The 16,071-nt window shown below is 39.8% G+C and overlaps 1 protein-coding gene across 1 annotated transcript in view; it reads left to right on the top strand.

The window, feature by feature from the left end:
- The window catches only part of LOC119773153 (polypeptide N-acetylgalactosaminyltransferase 10-like), a 90,739-nt gene that overhangs the window by 28,700 nt on the left and 45,968 nt on the right, over positions 1-16,071 (top strand). The window contains exons 3-4 of the mRNA XM_038269992.1: positions 438-576; positions 12,731-12,897. Of these exons, the coding sequence (XP_038125920.1) occupies positions 438-576; positions 12,731-12,897 (306 nt within the window). The remainder of the gene's footprint in view (positions 1-437; positions 577-12,730; positions 12,898-16,071) is intronic.

Here is a 16,071-nt window from a genome sequence, read left to right as displayed (position 1 = left end):
CAGCTTTTGCGCTTATTTTTAGATTTTATACCATAACAGCTTATTTTCAAGTGTTTGCTTAAAACTAGAATAAGATATTTAGCAGCTGAACAGAGGAAAACCTAAATCACACTTGAAATATATCATAAGGTTTAAAAGTCTTATTCTGACTAATTGGTTTATTTGCCACAGTCAGTCGGCTTAACTGTGAATTTCTCTCTGACTAATGAGGTACTTCATAAACTGATTAAAATGAAGTCAGAGTTTTAAGAAGAAATTAAAGAATTTGCTACAATATGAGACTGCAAGAGCTTCTAACTGCCTAAAATTAAAATGCAGGGGAAAAAATGGGCATAAAAAAAACATTTTTTGATGGAAAGAACAAGCTTACAACGAAAAAAAGAACTTTGAATATGGGCATAGAAAGTCAGTGGATGATATCTGTGTTTGTTTTCTAGGTCAGGGTGAACAGGGGAAGCCCTTTCCTCTGATAGAAAGTGACCGAGTCGACCAGGCCTACAGGGAAAACGGCTTTAACATTTACGTCAGCAACCGTATCTCCCTGAACCGCTCCCTGCCAGACATCCGCCATGAAAAGTAAGTCCCTCACAAGCACAGCAGGTTGAAAGTGCAAAAGTCAGTCTGCATCTTGCTAATTTGATCCTTTAAAGACCAGAAATGTTTACACTGGTTTTATCTTTTGATCTCATTTGGAATAATGTATAGCATTAAAAATCTTTATTTAAAACAAAGTCATGTTGTGCTTTATACTGAAAGCAGGGCATCTGCTGGATGTTTGGTATTGTGTTTATGTGTGGAAGAATAACTGAAATTGTTTCTCTCAGAAAGCTAGAATAATATTGACCCCGGGGGGGAACTTTTGTTCTTTCAGTAACGCCAATAATCCTTTTTTTTTCTGCCATGCCTTCTCTGTGACACCAAAACCTAAATCATCTTTTATATGAAAACAACTATAAAAGCTTCCATTCCACTGCTTTTCAAAATAAACATTTTATTATTTGTTGTGTTTATGGAAGGTGGGCTTCCTTGACCTTACGTCTCCCACAATAATATGACATTGCTGGAAGAGGAATAAAATAAATCAATGCAACACAACTCTCCAACAGATCCAGCTATGCAGGTGAATGGAAATGTGTTTTGGGGAAGTCTGTAGGCGATTAGAAACGTTGTTTTAAACATTATAAAATGGTTATTTATTGGTTTTGCAGCATCAAAAATAAGGATTGTATATTGCATAAATTACTAACAACACGAACCAGACAAAATGAACCTTTCTATGGCAGGTTGAAGCTGGAGATGCAGCAGGTTGGAAATTGTGCAGCTTACAGTCAGAAAAAATGCGCAGACTGCTTAAATTATTGTTTTTATTGCAATCTGATCAAATGACATTGTCAAGGAGGATCCCAAATCTGCCAAAGTTAGAGCTGTCAGAGAAATAGCTCTACACTTCACTCCTGAATAGAGACTAAAGGACCTAAAGTTATATCCTAGATAAAGCATTATATTTCTTCACGTGGCTGTAAAGGATGATGCTAACTAACTTTGCTGCTCCACATAATCCAGAGCTATAAATAAAGCTGTTTGCACATAAAGCAGCATGTGGCAATGTTTAAAACAAAGCTCTATGAGTGGTGGGTTGTGAGGGCCTTTAAAGGTCTGGTTATCGTCCCCCAGCAGTGTGTCGCAGTGAGTGTGTCGCAGATATTGTTGATTTCTGCCCAATATTGAAGCGTGGTCTGCGCTGTTATTCCACGCCACAACGGGCCAATCAGGAACTAGCTGTGGGTCTAGATATGGCCGAGGCGGTGAGGAAGTGGGGGCAAGTTGTGCGACAACGGAGGGACATGAGGGCCGAAAACAGGGTGCAGCTAGAGGGCCCGACCCTAAGTCAGTGTTTTCTGTCCTCTGATTGGTCAGTTAAAGCAAAATGGTTAAGTTAGGCTAGTAACAATCTGCATTTTAGATTCGCTTTTGTGAAAAGTTTTTCTGGCCTCAATGGTTCAATGGACTTCCTGAAGGGTGGGTTTAGTTTATAAATAATCAGCATCTCTGGTGAGTGGGATATAGTATATTTTCATGCTTTATTTTATCTGGTAATTAGATGCATATCGAATCTACTGATGATGTAAACATGGCGGAGCTGTGGTTTTAGAGCAGAGGATTGCGGTTGTCTTAACTGGACTACTTGCTTCTTTGTTCTCTGTATGAGAATTAACTTTGACTGATAGATTGCTGCAATCTGAATGGACTTTAAATCTGCTTTGAGAATTTTCAGCAGAAGTTTTTCACTTCACAATAAAAAAAGGACAAAAAACGTAATGAAAGTTTTCAGTTGACTTATACTGAATTAAATATTCTTCTCTGATTTTGACCTTTTATAAATAAACATGAAAGTGAATCACATTTAGCCTCATAGGACAATATTTACACATCAGAAAATGATGGAAGCATCCTTGGTTCATCTGTTTAGGTCATGGAAATGTGCATCGACTTTTATTCCTGAAGGAACACTTTCATTCTAACAGAGAAATATCAGCACATTCATTCCAAACAAGTAAGATGTGATGATTTATCAGGTGGACAAAATCTAAAATATAATAACAAATAGCTGGCTAACTGTGTGCATCATTGTGCAAGCCTTTGGGGTGGCTGCAGGGCATCGCCAGGTGAAGAATGTGGAGGGTTGGTGTTCAGACATCCTGCTGACCTGCTGGTAGAAGATGATGGATGGATTATCATCTGGATTAAATTGCCCAGCGTCACAGAGGGGCACTAAGAAACACAAGTCTTCCTTTCAAGATTTAACTATCCCTCGGTGCAGTGGGGTTTTCTTTGAGAAGGCAGTGATTAACAGCCACACTGAGCCGTTCCCATGAAAGCCTCATCCAGATGCTGCTTGGATATAAAATTATCTGAAACTTAAATACATACACATCAAATTACGACTCGAATTGGGAAGCCGATTTCCAAAGGAAATCAGATATAAATGCACTTATTTATGTTTGATCAAGTTCTTTTTGAGTTTATGTTTTTAAACCCTTATGGAGGTCCATGAACTCAGCTCACTTTAGAAACATTTATTCTGTCAACGGTATTAAATACCTAGTAAAGTTCTTAAACATTATTAAACTTAAACATATTCATAAGATCACACTAAACAGGAACCTGTTTGGTTGTTAGAAATGTTGTGCCAATTCACCAGAAGATTATGATTGTATTAAATAACTAGAACTGGAAGTTAGTTAATTAATAGGTCATTGAAATCAAGGGTAAAACTAGTTATGTATCATCAGTTGAATGATTATAACTGTAACTTTCTTACTGACCAGGGTTTTAGCCTCTTTCTCCTAAAAGGGTTAGACTCCTGAATCCAGCTGTTAAAAATCCAGTTGTCTTTCACTAATTTAATGATTTAGGCTGTGGCTCTTAGCAACGTTATTAATCATGAACCAAATAAATGTGTCTCTGTTCATTCAGATGCTACTGCAAGAAGAGTGAATCCAACCTGAGTGATAAATCCTTCACTGTGAAAAATGAACACAAAAGACCACGAGTTCAAATACATTGGTACCTTTATTTGCTGCAATCACACAGTATTATATCTAATAACTAACCCGAACAATAAACACTACTGAAAATACGCAGAATTGAAGAAATAAAAGGGGAGGAGGGGTTTAAGAGTCCGTTCAAAGTCTGTGATGTTCGAAGTTTAAGGCTTAATGTGTTTAAATGTGTCCTTCATAACAGCAGCAGATAAAATGTAAATAAACCCTGACAGATGTTACATGCAGTCAAAACAGGAAAGTTTCATTCAGTTTATGGTGAAAATGAATAATGAATAAGGAATGCATTAAACTAGAGATGAGGCTGAAAGACCCGTCGGTCTGTAGTGAGCATTGGCATTCAGTTAAACCTTAAAACCATCAGCAGCTGAATCAGAAAGCTTATTTCAAATAAAAACACCAACTCAGCTATCTGTCTACCTATAGTTCACCCAAGCAGAGCACTTATTACGCATCAGAAGGGGGGGGTTACTGTTTGGTACGTGGAGGGAAGGCCTTCAGCTCCGTCCAGTCCGTTCGTCAAACAGCTACTCAAAGAGATTTGGATCAATCAGATGCAACAATAAGAGGCGATTTGGAAGGGGCCTAATTTTATAACTCACGGTATCTTTATCGTCAGTTGATTGGTCGGTTGGTAAGGTAGGATAGCAGCTACTCTGCAATTAGCTCATTGTTGGCGATCAGACACCAACCTGCACATCTGCTGATGTTCACTGAAAGCACGTTCACTATCATCCGTCTCCCAGTTGAATGAGATGAGGTGTTTTAAATAAACCACCCAGTCAGATTTCCATCTCTGCAGCTTTTATATGTGAATAAACAACATGCTGGCTGATATTCAACACCTGCTTTCATCCACTGACACAGACCCCTAGTATCCACGAGGGAACATTCCTCACCTCCCATGATGAACATGCCTTCAGGCGATAAGCAACCTGCTGGGCTAATTTATAAGGAGGTTGCTGCAACACATGTTGGCCGCCATGACCTCTGCTAGTAATGAAATTAAAACCTTGTCCTGACATATTTGCAGCACCGCTGAGCTTTATTACTCAGAGAGTTTGTTATTCAGTGTCTTCTCACTGTAATTACTGAGTGCATTTCATTTCATTTTCTATGGATTGTTTACATGTTAGTAATGCTGCTAATAAACCCCTAACAGAAAATTGTTGCTGCCTAAAATTCAGTGTCACAAAAATTGTGTTTCAGTTTTATAAACTGAAACAGTTTTTAATATGTTAATTACAGTCAGTTCACCTTTAATAAGTTTCTCCTATATTACTGTGCTGGGTTAATATTAGTTATATATATATATATATATATATATATATATATATATATATATATATATATATATATATATATATATATATATAAAAACAGTTTTCTCCCCCCTGGTAGGGTGGTATGACTCATCCTGAAGCTGGGGTCCTCTACCAGAGGCCTGGGAGTTTGAGGGTTCTGCGGAGTATCTTAGCTGTTCCTAGGACTGCGCTCTTCTGGACAGAGACCTCTGATGTTTTACCTGGAATCTGCTGTAGCCACTCTCCCAGTTTGGGGGTCACAGCCCCCAGTGCTCCCATTACCACTGGCACCACTGCTGCTCTTACTTTCCACATCTTTTCTAGCTCCTCTTTCAGCCCTTGGTATTTCTCAAGCTTCTCGTGTTCTTTCTTCTTGATGTTGCTGTCGCTTGGGATTGCCACATCTATCACTACTGCCTTCTTCTGCTGTTTGTCCATCAACACGATGTCTGGTTGGTTAGCCATCACCTATATATATATATATATATATATATATATATATATATATATATATATATAGATAGATAGATAGATAGATAGATAGATAGATAGATAGATAGATAGATAGATAGATAGATAGATAGATATCGGTCATGTTCATAATTCCACCGCTAACAATCGAAAGTAATTTCTAAACTCGCATGTCAATTAGTTCTCATTTGTTTTTCATATTTTAGTTGAAATAAAGTTTAAATATTTAATAATGGGACATGAGGTAATTCTTTATGTATATTATATGTTTAATCCCTGAACATGTTAACTGGAACTCATTTGCATATATTTTTGTATCTTCACCTCTTTTGTATGTAAACTGCATAATATCACACCCAGCATTGGCTTTAAACATGTTTAAGCAATGTTATTTAAATATTGCTTTTGTCCTCAAATATTAAAAGAAGTCTAGAATTGTGTCTGAAAGGCGATCCATATAGGGAACATCAGTGAATATAGTGCTTTTAACCCTTTTATTATCATATACAGCATCATTTTATGTTTGTTTCACATCTTAAATTATGTTAACATCACATAAAAATGACTGACAAATAACTGAAAACTGACTTTGTGTTGAAAAAATATTGAATGCAGTGATTTGATAATTTTACTGATAAAGTAATCAGGAAAGTCTGGAAATCTGGAAATAAAGTTCCAACCCCAAAGTTTTTCAAATTTGATTTTTGGGAGATTTTGTGTTAAATTCAAATGCTGTTTTGTTGCTTATGAGAAAATGGCACCTCTGGAAAAAGCCAAGCTTTATATATGATTGCACGTTTTCTATATTACATAAAAAATAAGCTGTACAGAGTTAACATATCGCCTGTTAAATAAATACATTTAACAGAAGCCAGCACCAGATGAACCAAAACCTGAAGCTTGGTTTTTATTATTTAGAGCACAAGGAAAAATAAAACTCAGGTCACTCTATTGGTGCTTGTGCTCATGCTGCACTCACTGATATTCCTAAATGCAGATGATAATCATCATTAGACTTTGTAACCAGTTAGACCTACCTGCAATCTTTATGAAAAGAGAAAAAAAAAGGAAGTGAGAGAACAACAGAGAAGAGAAATTAAAACAAAATGATTAAAAAAGGGACCAAGAAAAAAAAAAAGACTTCATATTAGGGGGCAGGCACCCTGGAAATACCACCCACCTGCCTGTAAAGGCAACCGTTTATAACGTCCATCTCTGTACCGGTGTTAATTTCGTCAGCTTTTTTAAATTTAGTCTTAGTCTTAGTCACAATGACAAAAATCTTTTTTTAGTCTTTGTCATGTTTAGTCATTGCCTTCCCAATTTAATTTTAGTCTTAGTCTAAATTACGAAAATCAATTTTAGTCATATTTTGTCATTTTAGTCATTTTAGTCAACGCTGTAAATAATAGAACTTCTCCACACATTGCTTCTCTTTTTCTCTATTGTATTTATATAACACTGTGCAGAATAGAACTCCACACACTGATTCTCTTTTTAACATATATCCCTCTGCACACATTGAACCTTCTGTCGGCTTGTTTCATCATATCCACTAAGTCTTCATCCTCAATGGTCCCTGCAGTGAGTCCAGAATGCCCAATCCACTTTGCCATTGAGCTCTCCAGGACTTTCTGCTCTTTGGCGTCAGGGGTGGGGGTGCAACTCTGCGACAGACTTCCCTTCCTTCCCAAACCCCTGATCTGGCTGTGGTGTCACTGTGTCTGGAATCTAGTTGGGAGGAAGAAATTTAAACGATTAATATCCAGAGTATCAGTAGAACATCTTTCTTGTATGACAGAGACAGACAGAAAGAGGCACAGGAAGGCACACACACACACACACACACCCCTGTTCCCAGGGGTGTGTGTGTGCCTATGGCAGCGTGTCGGCACCTTAGATGTCGATTGAGATTCGCTGTGTTCATTCCTGCCATTTTCATGCCGCAGACTCTTTGGTGGCGTCCTTCCTCCGGTGTTTTACTTCGTGTTGTAAACAAAATGGCTCCATACATCCAGGCGTTGTTTAACAAACCGCACACCGGTATCTGCAATGACTGTGAAGTTGAGCTATGAGTATAAGCCCTCTGCTACTGACTGAGCGGCGCGAGACACTGTGGGACAGGCGCCGTTTAGGGACAAACAAGCAACAACGCGTAATCTTCTATGAAGCTTAAGAAACACTCATATTAAAAAGTACAAATTCATTATAAACAATTAAATTTTTTAATGTCCCTTCGTCCATGGATCGTAAATTATGTCTGTCTTAGTCTCGTTGACGAAAATCATTTTTTATTTTCGTCATATTGTTATTTTCTGGAAAAATCGTCATGGGAAAAAGGGGTGTTGACAAAATATTTTCGTCATCGTCCTTGTTGACGAAATTAACAATGCTCTGAACTTTCCCTTACCACAGTGATTCCCAACCAAAGGTATGTGTACCCCTAGTGGTCCGCAAGTGCATTGCAAGGGTTGCAGCCTTTAGTGAAAGACTTTTACACCCTGTCTATAAAAAGGAGTGCTACCAAAGGTCATTCATCCCTGCTGCAAGCAGACTCTACAATGCCACACTACAAATGCAATAACTACTGCAATGTATGAAAATTACTATGTAATACCCTGTGCAATAAACTGTTTCTTTATATCTGACACCCTGCGCAATAACTATGTAGATAAATATCCATCTATATAAATACCCATGTAAACATCCTGTGCAATAAACCCTGTATAATGATCCTGCTATACAACAAAGCAAAAGCTGTCATATGTGGACGCACTGTTTATACTATATATATCCCATGCACCTTTTTCTCCTTTGACTATTTCTGCTGACGGAACAAGTTCACTTCTCCACTGTGAGATCAATAAAGTAAAAAAATCAATCGTTCAATGTTTGAGTTCAGCTTTGACCCACATCCAACAGACTGGATGTAGAGAACAGACTGGATGTAGAGAACAGACTGGATGTAGAGAACAGACTGGATGTAGGGAACAGACTGGATGTAGAGAACAGACTAGATGTAGAGAACAATCTGGATGTAGGGAACAGTCTGGATATAGAGAACAGTTTGGATGTAGGGAACAGACTAGATGTAGAGAACAGACTGGATGTAGAGAACAGACTGGATGTAGAGAACAGTCTGGATGTAGAGAACAGACTGGATGTAGGGAACAGACTGGATGTAGAGAACAGACTAGATATAGAGAACAATCTGGATGTAGGGAACAGTCTGGATATAGAGAACAGTTTGGATGTAGGGAACAGACTAGATGTAGAGAACAGACTTGATGTAGAGAACAGTCTAGATATAGAGAACAGACTAGATGTAGAGAACAGTCTGGATGTAGGGAACAGACTGGATATAGAGAACAGTCTGGATGTAGAGAACAGCCTGGATGTAGAGAACAGTCTGGATGTAGAGAACAGTCTGGATGTAGAGAACAGACTGGATGTAGAGAACAGCCTGGATGTAGAGAACAGTCTGGATGTAGAGAACAGACTAGATGTAGAGAACAGCCTGGATGTAGAGAACAGTCTGGATGTAGAGAACAGACTGGATGTAGAGAACAGCCTGGATGTAGAGAACAGTCTGGATGTAGAGAACAGACTAGATGTAGAGAACAGCCTGGATGTAGAGAACAGTCTGGATGTAGAGAACAGACTGGATGTAGAGAACAGCCTGGATGTAGAGAACAGCCTGGATGTAGAGAACAGTCTGGATGTAGAGAACAGTCTGGATGTAGAGAACAGTCTGGATGTAGACAGACTGGATGTAGAGAACAGACTGGATGTAGGGAACAGACTGGATGCAGGGAACAGACTGGATGTAGAGAACAGTCTGGATGTAGGGAACAGACTGGATATAGAGAACAGTCTGGATGTAGAGAACAGCCTGGATGTAGAGAACAGTCTGGATGTAGAGAACAGTCTGGATGTAGAGAACAGACTGGATGTAGAGAACAGCCTGGATGTAGAGAACAGTCTGGATGTAGAGAACAGACTAGATGTAGAGAACAGCCTGGATGTAGAGAACAGTCTGGATGTAGAGAACAGACTGGATGTAGAGAACAGCCTGGATGTAGAGAACAGTCTGGATGTAGAGAACAGACTAGATGTAGAGAACAGCCTGGATGTAGAGAACAGTCTGGATGTAGAGAACAGACTGGATGTAGAGAACAGCCTGGATGTAGAGAACAGCCTGGATGTAGAGAACAGTCTGGATGTAGAGAACAGTCTGGATGTAGAGAACAGTCTGGATGTAGACAGACTGGATGTAGAGAACAGACTGGATGTAGGGAACAGACTGGATGCAGGGAACAGACTGGATGTAGAGAACAGTCTGGATGTAGAGAACAGACTGGATGAAGGGAACAGACTGGATATAGAAAACAGACTGGATGTAGGGAACAGACTGGATGTAGAGAACAGACTAGATGTAGAGAACAGACTAGATGTAGAGAACAGTCTGAATGTAGAGAACAGTCTTGATGTAGAGAACAGACTGGATGTAGAGAACAGACTGGATGTAGAGAACAGACTGGATGTAGAGAACAGTCTGGATGTAGAGAACAGACTGGATGTAGGGAACAGACTGGATGTAGAGAACAGACTGGATGTAGAGAACAGACTAGATGTAGAGAACAATCTGGATGTAGGGAACAGTCTGGATATAGAGAACAGTTTGGATGTAGGGAACAGACTAGATGTAGAGAACAGACTTGATGTAGAGAACAGTCTAGATATAGAGAACAGACTAGATGTAGAGAACAGTCTGGATGTAGGGAACAGACTGGATGTAGAGAACAGTCTGGATGTAGAGAACAGACTGGATGTAGAGAACAGCCTGGATGTAGAGAACAGTCTGGATGTAGAGAACAGTCTGGATGTAGAGAACAGCCTGGATGTAGAGAACAGTCTGGATGTAGAGAACAGTCTGGATGTAGAGAACAGTCTGGATGTAGAGAACAGACTGGATGTAGAGAACAGCCTGGATGTAGAGAACAGTCTGGATGTAGAGAACAGACTAGATGTAGAGAACAGCCTGGATGTAGAGAACAGTCTGGATGTAGAGAACAGACTGGATGTAGAGAACAGCCTGGATGTAGAGAACAGTCTGGATGTAGAGAACAGACTAGATGTAGAGAACAGCCTGGATGTAGAGAACAGTCTGGATGTAGAGAACAGACTGGATGTAGAGAACAGCCTGGATGTAGAGAACAGCCTGGATGTAGAGAACAGTCTGGATGTAGAGAACAGTCTGGATGTAGACAGACTGGATGTAGAGAACAGACTGGATGTAGGGAACAGACTGGATGCAGGGAACAGACTGGATGTAGAGAACAGTCTGGATGTAGAGAACAGACTGGATGTAGGGAACAGACTGGATGTAGAGAACAGACTAGATGTAGAGAACAGACTAGATGTAGAGAACAGTCTGAATGTTGAGAACAGTCTTGATGTAGAGAACAGACTGGATGTAGAGAACAGACTGGATGTAGAGAACAGACTTGATGTAGAGAACAGTCTTGATGTAGAGAACAGACTGGATGTAGAGAACAGACTGGATGTAGAGAACAGTCTGAATGTAGAGAACAGTCTTGATGTAGAGAACAGACTGGATGTAGAGAACAGACTGGATGTAGAGAACAGACTGGATGTAGAGAACAGTCTGAATGTAGAGAACAGTCTTGATGTAGAGAACAGACTGGATGTAGAGAACAGACTGGATGTAGAGAACAGACTGGATGTAGAGAACAGTCTGGATGTAGAGAACAGACTGGATGTAGGGAACAGACTGGATGTAGAGAACAGTCTGGATGTAGAGAACAGACTGGATGTAGGGAACAGACTAGATGTAGAGAACAATCTGGATGTAGGGAACAGTCTGGATATAGAGAACAGTTTGGATGTAGGGAACAGACTAGATGTAGAGAACAGACTTGATGTAGAGAACAGTCTAGATATAGAGAACAGACTAGATGTAGAGAACAGTCTGGATGTAGGGAACAGACTGGATATAGAGAACAGTCTGGATGTAGAGAACAGCCTGGATGTAGAGAACAGTCTGGATGTAGAGAACAGACTAGATGTAGAGAACAGCCTGGATATAGAGAACAGTCTGGATGTAGAGAACAGACTGGATGTAGAGAACAGCCTGGATGTAGAGAACAGCCTGGATGTAGAGAACAGTCTGGATGTAGAGAACAGACTGGATGTAGGGAACAGACTGGATGCAGGGAACAGACTGGATGTAGAGAACAGTCTGGATGTAGAGAACAGACTGGATGAAGGGAACAGACTGGATATAGAAAACAGACTGGATGTAGGGAACAGACTGGATGTAGAGAACAGACTAGATGTAGAGAACAGACTAGATGTAGAGAACAGTCTAAATGTAGAGAACAGTCTTGATGTAGAGAACAGACTGGATGTAGAGAACAGACTGGATGTAGAGAACAGTCTAAATGTAGAGAACAGTCTTGATGTAGAGAACAGACTGGATGTAGAGAACAGACTGGATGTAGAGAACAGACTGGATGTAGAGAACAGTCTTGATGTAGAGAACAGTCTGAATGTAGAGAACAGTCTTGATGTAGAGAACAGTCTGAATGTAGAGAACAGTCTTGATGTAGAGAACAGACTGGATGTAGAGAACAGTCTGGATGTAGAGAACAGACTGGATGTAGAGAACAGCCTGGATGTAGAGAACAGTCTGGATGTAGACTGTTATGTAGTCTGATATCATCAGTTTTTCACACTGAGCTATCAGAGCTCGTCAAAGCAGCTCAAGTAAAACCAATAAAGTCATTCTGATTATAATTTTGATTCTGTGTTTTGTTCCAGTTTAAATGTGATTATAAGGCAGTCACTCAGAGGAGCTGCAGTTTTATAAATAAAGGGTTATAATAGGATTTTATTTTGGATTTATTTCGATTCTTTAGCAACTTCGAGGCAAAAAATGAATGTGGTTTTTTGTTGTTTTTTAGCTGGAAAACATAAAATGCTTAAGAATTAAATGCTCACATTAAAACATTCAGTAAAATAGTTTTTATTTTATACAATGCTTATCACCCTGCGTAAAAATAAAATAAAAAAACATAAAGAAAAGAAAAATGTTATGTGGAATACTCTGTGGAAAACACTATTGTCTCTTATTTCTAAAAACTGGTTGAAAATTATTGTTATACAAAGATTGCTCCTGGAATCAAGCCCAGTTTGCAGAGCTGCTGTGAACAAGGCGAGTAAATGGGTTCAAACTCTGACCCAGGATCTGACAAAGAGCCTGCTAAGCGTCCATCGCTTCACGGCTGTTGCATATGGGAAGGAACTGTTGTGCCCCTTTGCAGAAACCAAAATACTGTAATAATGATGTTTTTTTGTTTGTGTTTGCAGCTGCAAACTGAAGCTGTACTCAGAGAAGCTTCCAAACACCAGCATCATCATCCCGTTTCATAATGAGGGCTGGTCGTCGCTGCTGAGGACGGTTCACAGCGTGATCAACCGCTCTCCTCCAGAGCTCATCGCAGAAATCATCCTGGTCGACGACTTCAGTGATAAAGGTACAATCATCTGCAGTTGTTGAACACAAATACTAAAACCATAACAATATTTTATAAGTTGGAGCAGATTTTTACGTGGTTTAATTAGCTGAACACAAACTAATGAATAATCAATATTTACAGTTTCAATCTGAAACTGTTGTTACTAATTATTGGTGTGTTCACTACAATTAATAAACTAACATCAGAGTCTATAGTGACTGAAGATTTTGGCTGAATGCCATATATGTTCTTCTATATAGAAATAATATATTTCTGGTATAAAATTTATTTTTAACTCTTTAGTGACTTTTAAACATTTTGTTCCATCTTGCTTTGTTCTTGGCCAAAGATTTTTATGTATATTTTTTGCTCCTTTACCATCTCTGGTTTTTCTAGATCATTAAATAATATTGTACTGGTTATATCAACTTTTAATACTTTTTAGGAAAAGCATTGCAAAAGTTTAAAGTCATGGTTGATTCATTTGCCTCAGTAGTTGCGAGTAATTGGAGAGCAATAGCTCCGATGCGGGTGCCCCTACCTCCAGTGCATTGCCGAGATTTCACCACGAGTGTGCAACACTGTTCTATTTGTGCACTGCTTTCTGGCCGCCGCCCTGGCTCATGGACGGCTGCACTGCTGAAGGTGCCTCTGTACTGATTTTTTCTTGACGCAAAGCAAAATGTGTTTTGACCGGTGGAGCGGAGACATACCTCCCCTGTGTGCCTCCTCCTGATTGGCCTGCGCTGACATGATTACAGCGCTACTTCCTGAGGAATATTTTTTGGGGAAGAATTGCTGGGAATTCCTATTAACCAATCTGCCAAATGTTGCCTCCTCCACTGTCCCACTTGCAGCCACCATCTTCACTTATAAGATAAAGCAGCCAGCAAAAGTCTTCCTGACACTACTTCCTGTCTGTCAAGTGGGGGAGGAGGTTTGACAGGACCCAAATGCAGACACAAAAGCTGAAGTGTTTCTGGAAGATTTAATCAACCAAAAGTTCAACAGAAGTTAAAATCCAAAACATAAATCCACAAAATCCACAAAAACTGAGAAACAGGAGTACTCACAAGAAGGAACAAACCAGCAAAGAGTGACTGAACATGGGGAGAATATATGGGAGAGAGATACTAAGACCAGGTGGCTAATTAGCAGATTGGGAGCAGGTGTGAACAGAGGAGGCTATAAGGGAGCTAGGGAAAAGAAGACTGATACAAGATGGCAAACAAGAAATATCTAAGAACTTAAATACAATCAAAATAGCTAGAACACAAGAATGGAAATAAGACCAATGAAAACAAAGAGATAAAACTTGAACAGAACCAAAACCATGACATTGTGTGATTATCTCTGCCCAGGCAAATCAGGAGGAGGCTCACAGAGGAGGGACAGTATATCTTCGCCCTCATCTGTCAAAACATATTTTGCTTCCGCGATTCAGGAGGGCTGCACAGAAACTCGTGCACGAGTACAACGGTGTCACTAGCGCGTGGTGAGATCCCAAAGTAAAAATTCCACCATAATGTTCAGATGACTGAAAAGGCTGAAGCTTGTCAGACCATGAGGACCGTCTGATGTAGACCTGTTTGATGCTGCCCTTCCCTATGTGTCTTGAAGCCTGTGTATAAAGTCACAAATGAACGATTACCTTTCTTACTCCATGTTTTAGCTAATGTGCGTTCAGAATGCTGTGTCTGAAAGGCAGGCTCTGATGACCATTCCCCCAGGTTTGGATACTGACATTAAACCACCTCCTGGCTAGCTGAGCCAGCCGTCTAACAGAATCCCATAGCAGGCCCCATCTTTCTGCTCACCGACATCCAAACAGACATGGCATCTCCAAATGTTCCTGTACAAACGGCAAATACACGCTCTCATTATTCATTTATTTATAATATTGGTCCTTTGAAGTGATTGTTGCAATATGGTTCCTCTTAAAGTTAAATCCTGTGTCAGATAATTGAATCAGAGGCTTTTCTCAGTTATTATTCCTTACACCTCTAAAAGTGTTTTACATCTTGTTAATTGCTGCTTACCGTCGCCGTCCTTTCCTACAGGATATGTTTACGGCCCGTCCTGTCGCCTGTAATGAGATGTTCTGCTGCCTCAGGCTCATTAAGAGGTTAACACACATCAAGAGCTTGAGACTAAACCATCCCCACTCACAAGTGGAGCAGGAACTAAATTAATGGTGAACAGTGTGTGTGCAAATTAGTGGGATGAATAAGGATAAAATTATACTTTTGAAAATAAAAAATAGTTTTACTTTTTAGTTTAGTTTGGTTCAAAATGTCTTTTTATGAACAAGTTTTTCAAATGTATTAGACTTTACTGTAGATATCTGAATTCTTTCTCCTGGACGGCGCTGGCTTCAGCAGATACTAGTCACCTTTTAACTGTCTCCTAATCAAGGTATAGTGGAGTTCTAAATTTTTTTAAATAGCTTAATGGGGCAGCCAAGGGGGGCGACATTCTTTTCATTAATTATTAAGGATGGCTGAGCCTTTAAAAAAGAAAGAAAAGAAGGTAAAAGTGGTTTAAAAAGATCTATCATACCATTGTGAAAAGATTGGGAAAATGATGCCCCTCACAGTTGCAGGCATCCCTGCTTGCTGTAAGCAAAGGCAGACACACTGCACAGCAAGGCTTTGTTTGCACAGACTGTTTTTTTATGTTTGGCTCTATTTCATATAAACGCTAATCTTTGTAGGACAAAATTCATTTTAAATCACTAAGCTGAACAGGTTAAAGTGATTTCAGAATGGAGGAAAAGTGAGAAGAAGCTGAGATTGATTTAGTTTGCAGAAATTAGTTTGTACCGTAGGGTCCTCCAGCTCCTCCATGGTAACCTGACCCTAAACGTGTGTCCAGTTATGCTCTGCAGAGCTCTGACATGCAGTGGACCCCTCCTGTTTTAGTAACCTGACCCTAAACGTGTGTCCAGTTATGCTCTGCAGAGCTCTGACATGCAGTGGACCCCTCCTGTTTTAGTAACCTGACCCTAAACGTGTGTCCAGCTGTGCTCTGCAGAGCTCTGAAATGCAGTGGACCCCTCCTGTTTTAGTAACCTGACCCTAAACGTGTGTCCAGCTGGGCTCTGCAGAGCTCTGAAATGCAGTGGACCCCTCCTGTTTTAGTAACCTGACCCTAAACGTGTGTCCAGCTGGGCTCTGCAGAGCTCTGAAATGC

This window comes from Cyprinodon tularosa, unplaced genomic scaffold, assembly GCF_016077235.1.
Source record: "Cyprinodon tularosa strain WSP-4 unplaced genomic scaffold, ASM1607723v1 ctg748, whole genome shotgun sequence".
NCBI classification, from domain to species: Eukaryota; Metazoa; Chordata; class Actinopteri; order Cyprinodontiformes; family Cyprinodontidae; genus Cyprinodon; species Cyprinodon tularosa.
Note: the sequence above shows the minus strand (reverse complement) of the source record. Positions and strands in the feature narration are given on the sequence as shown.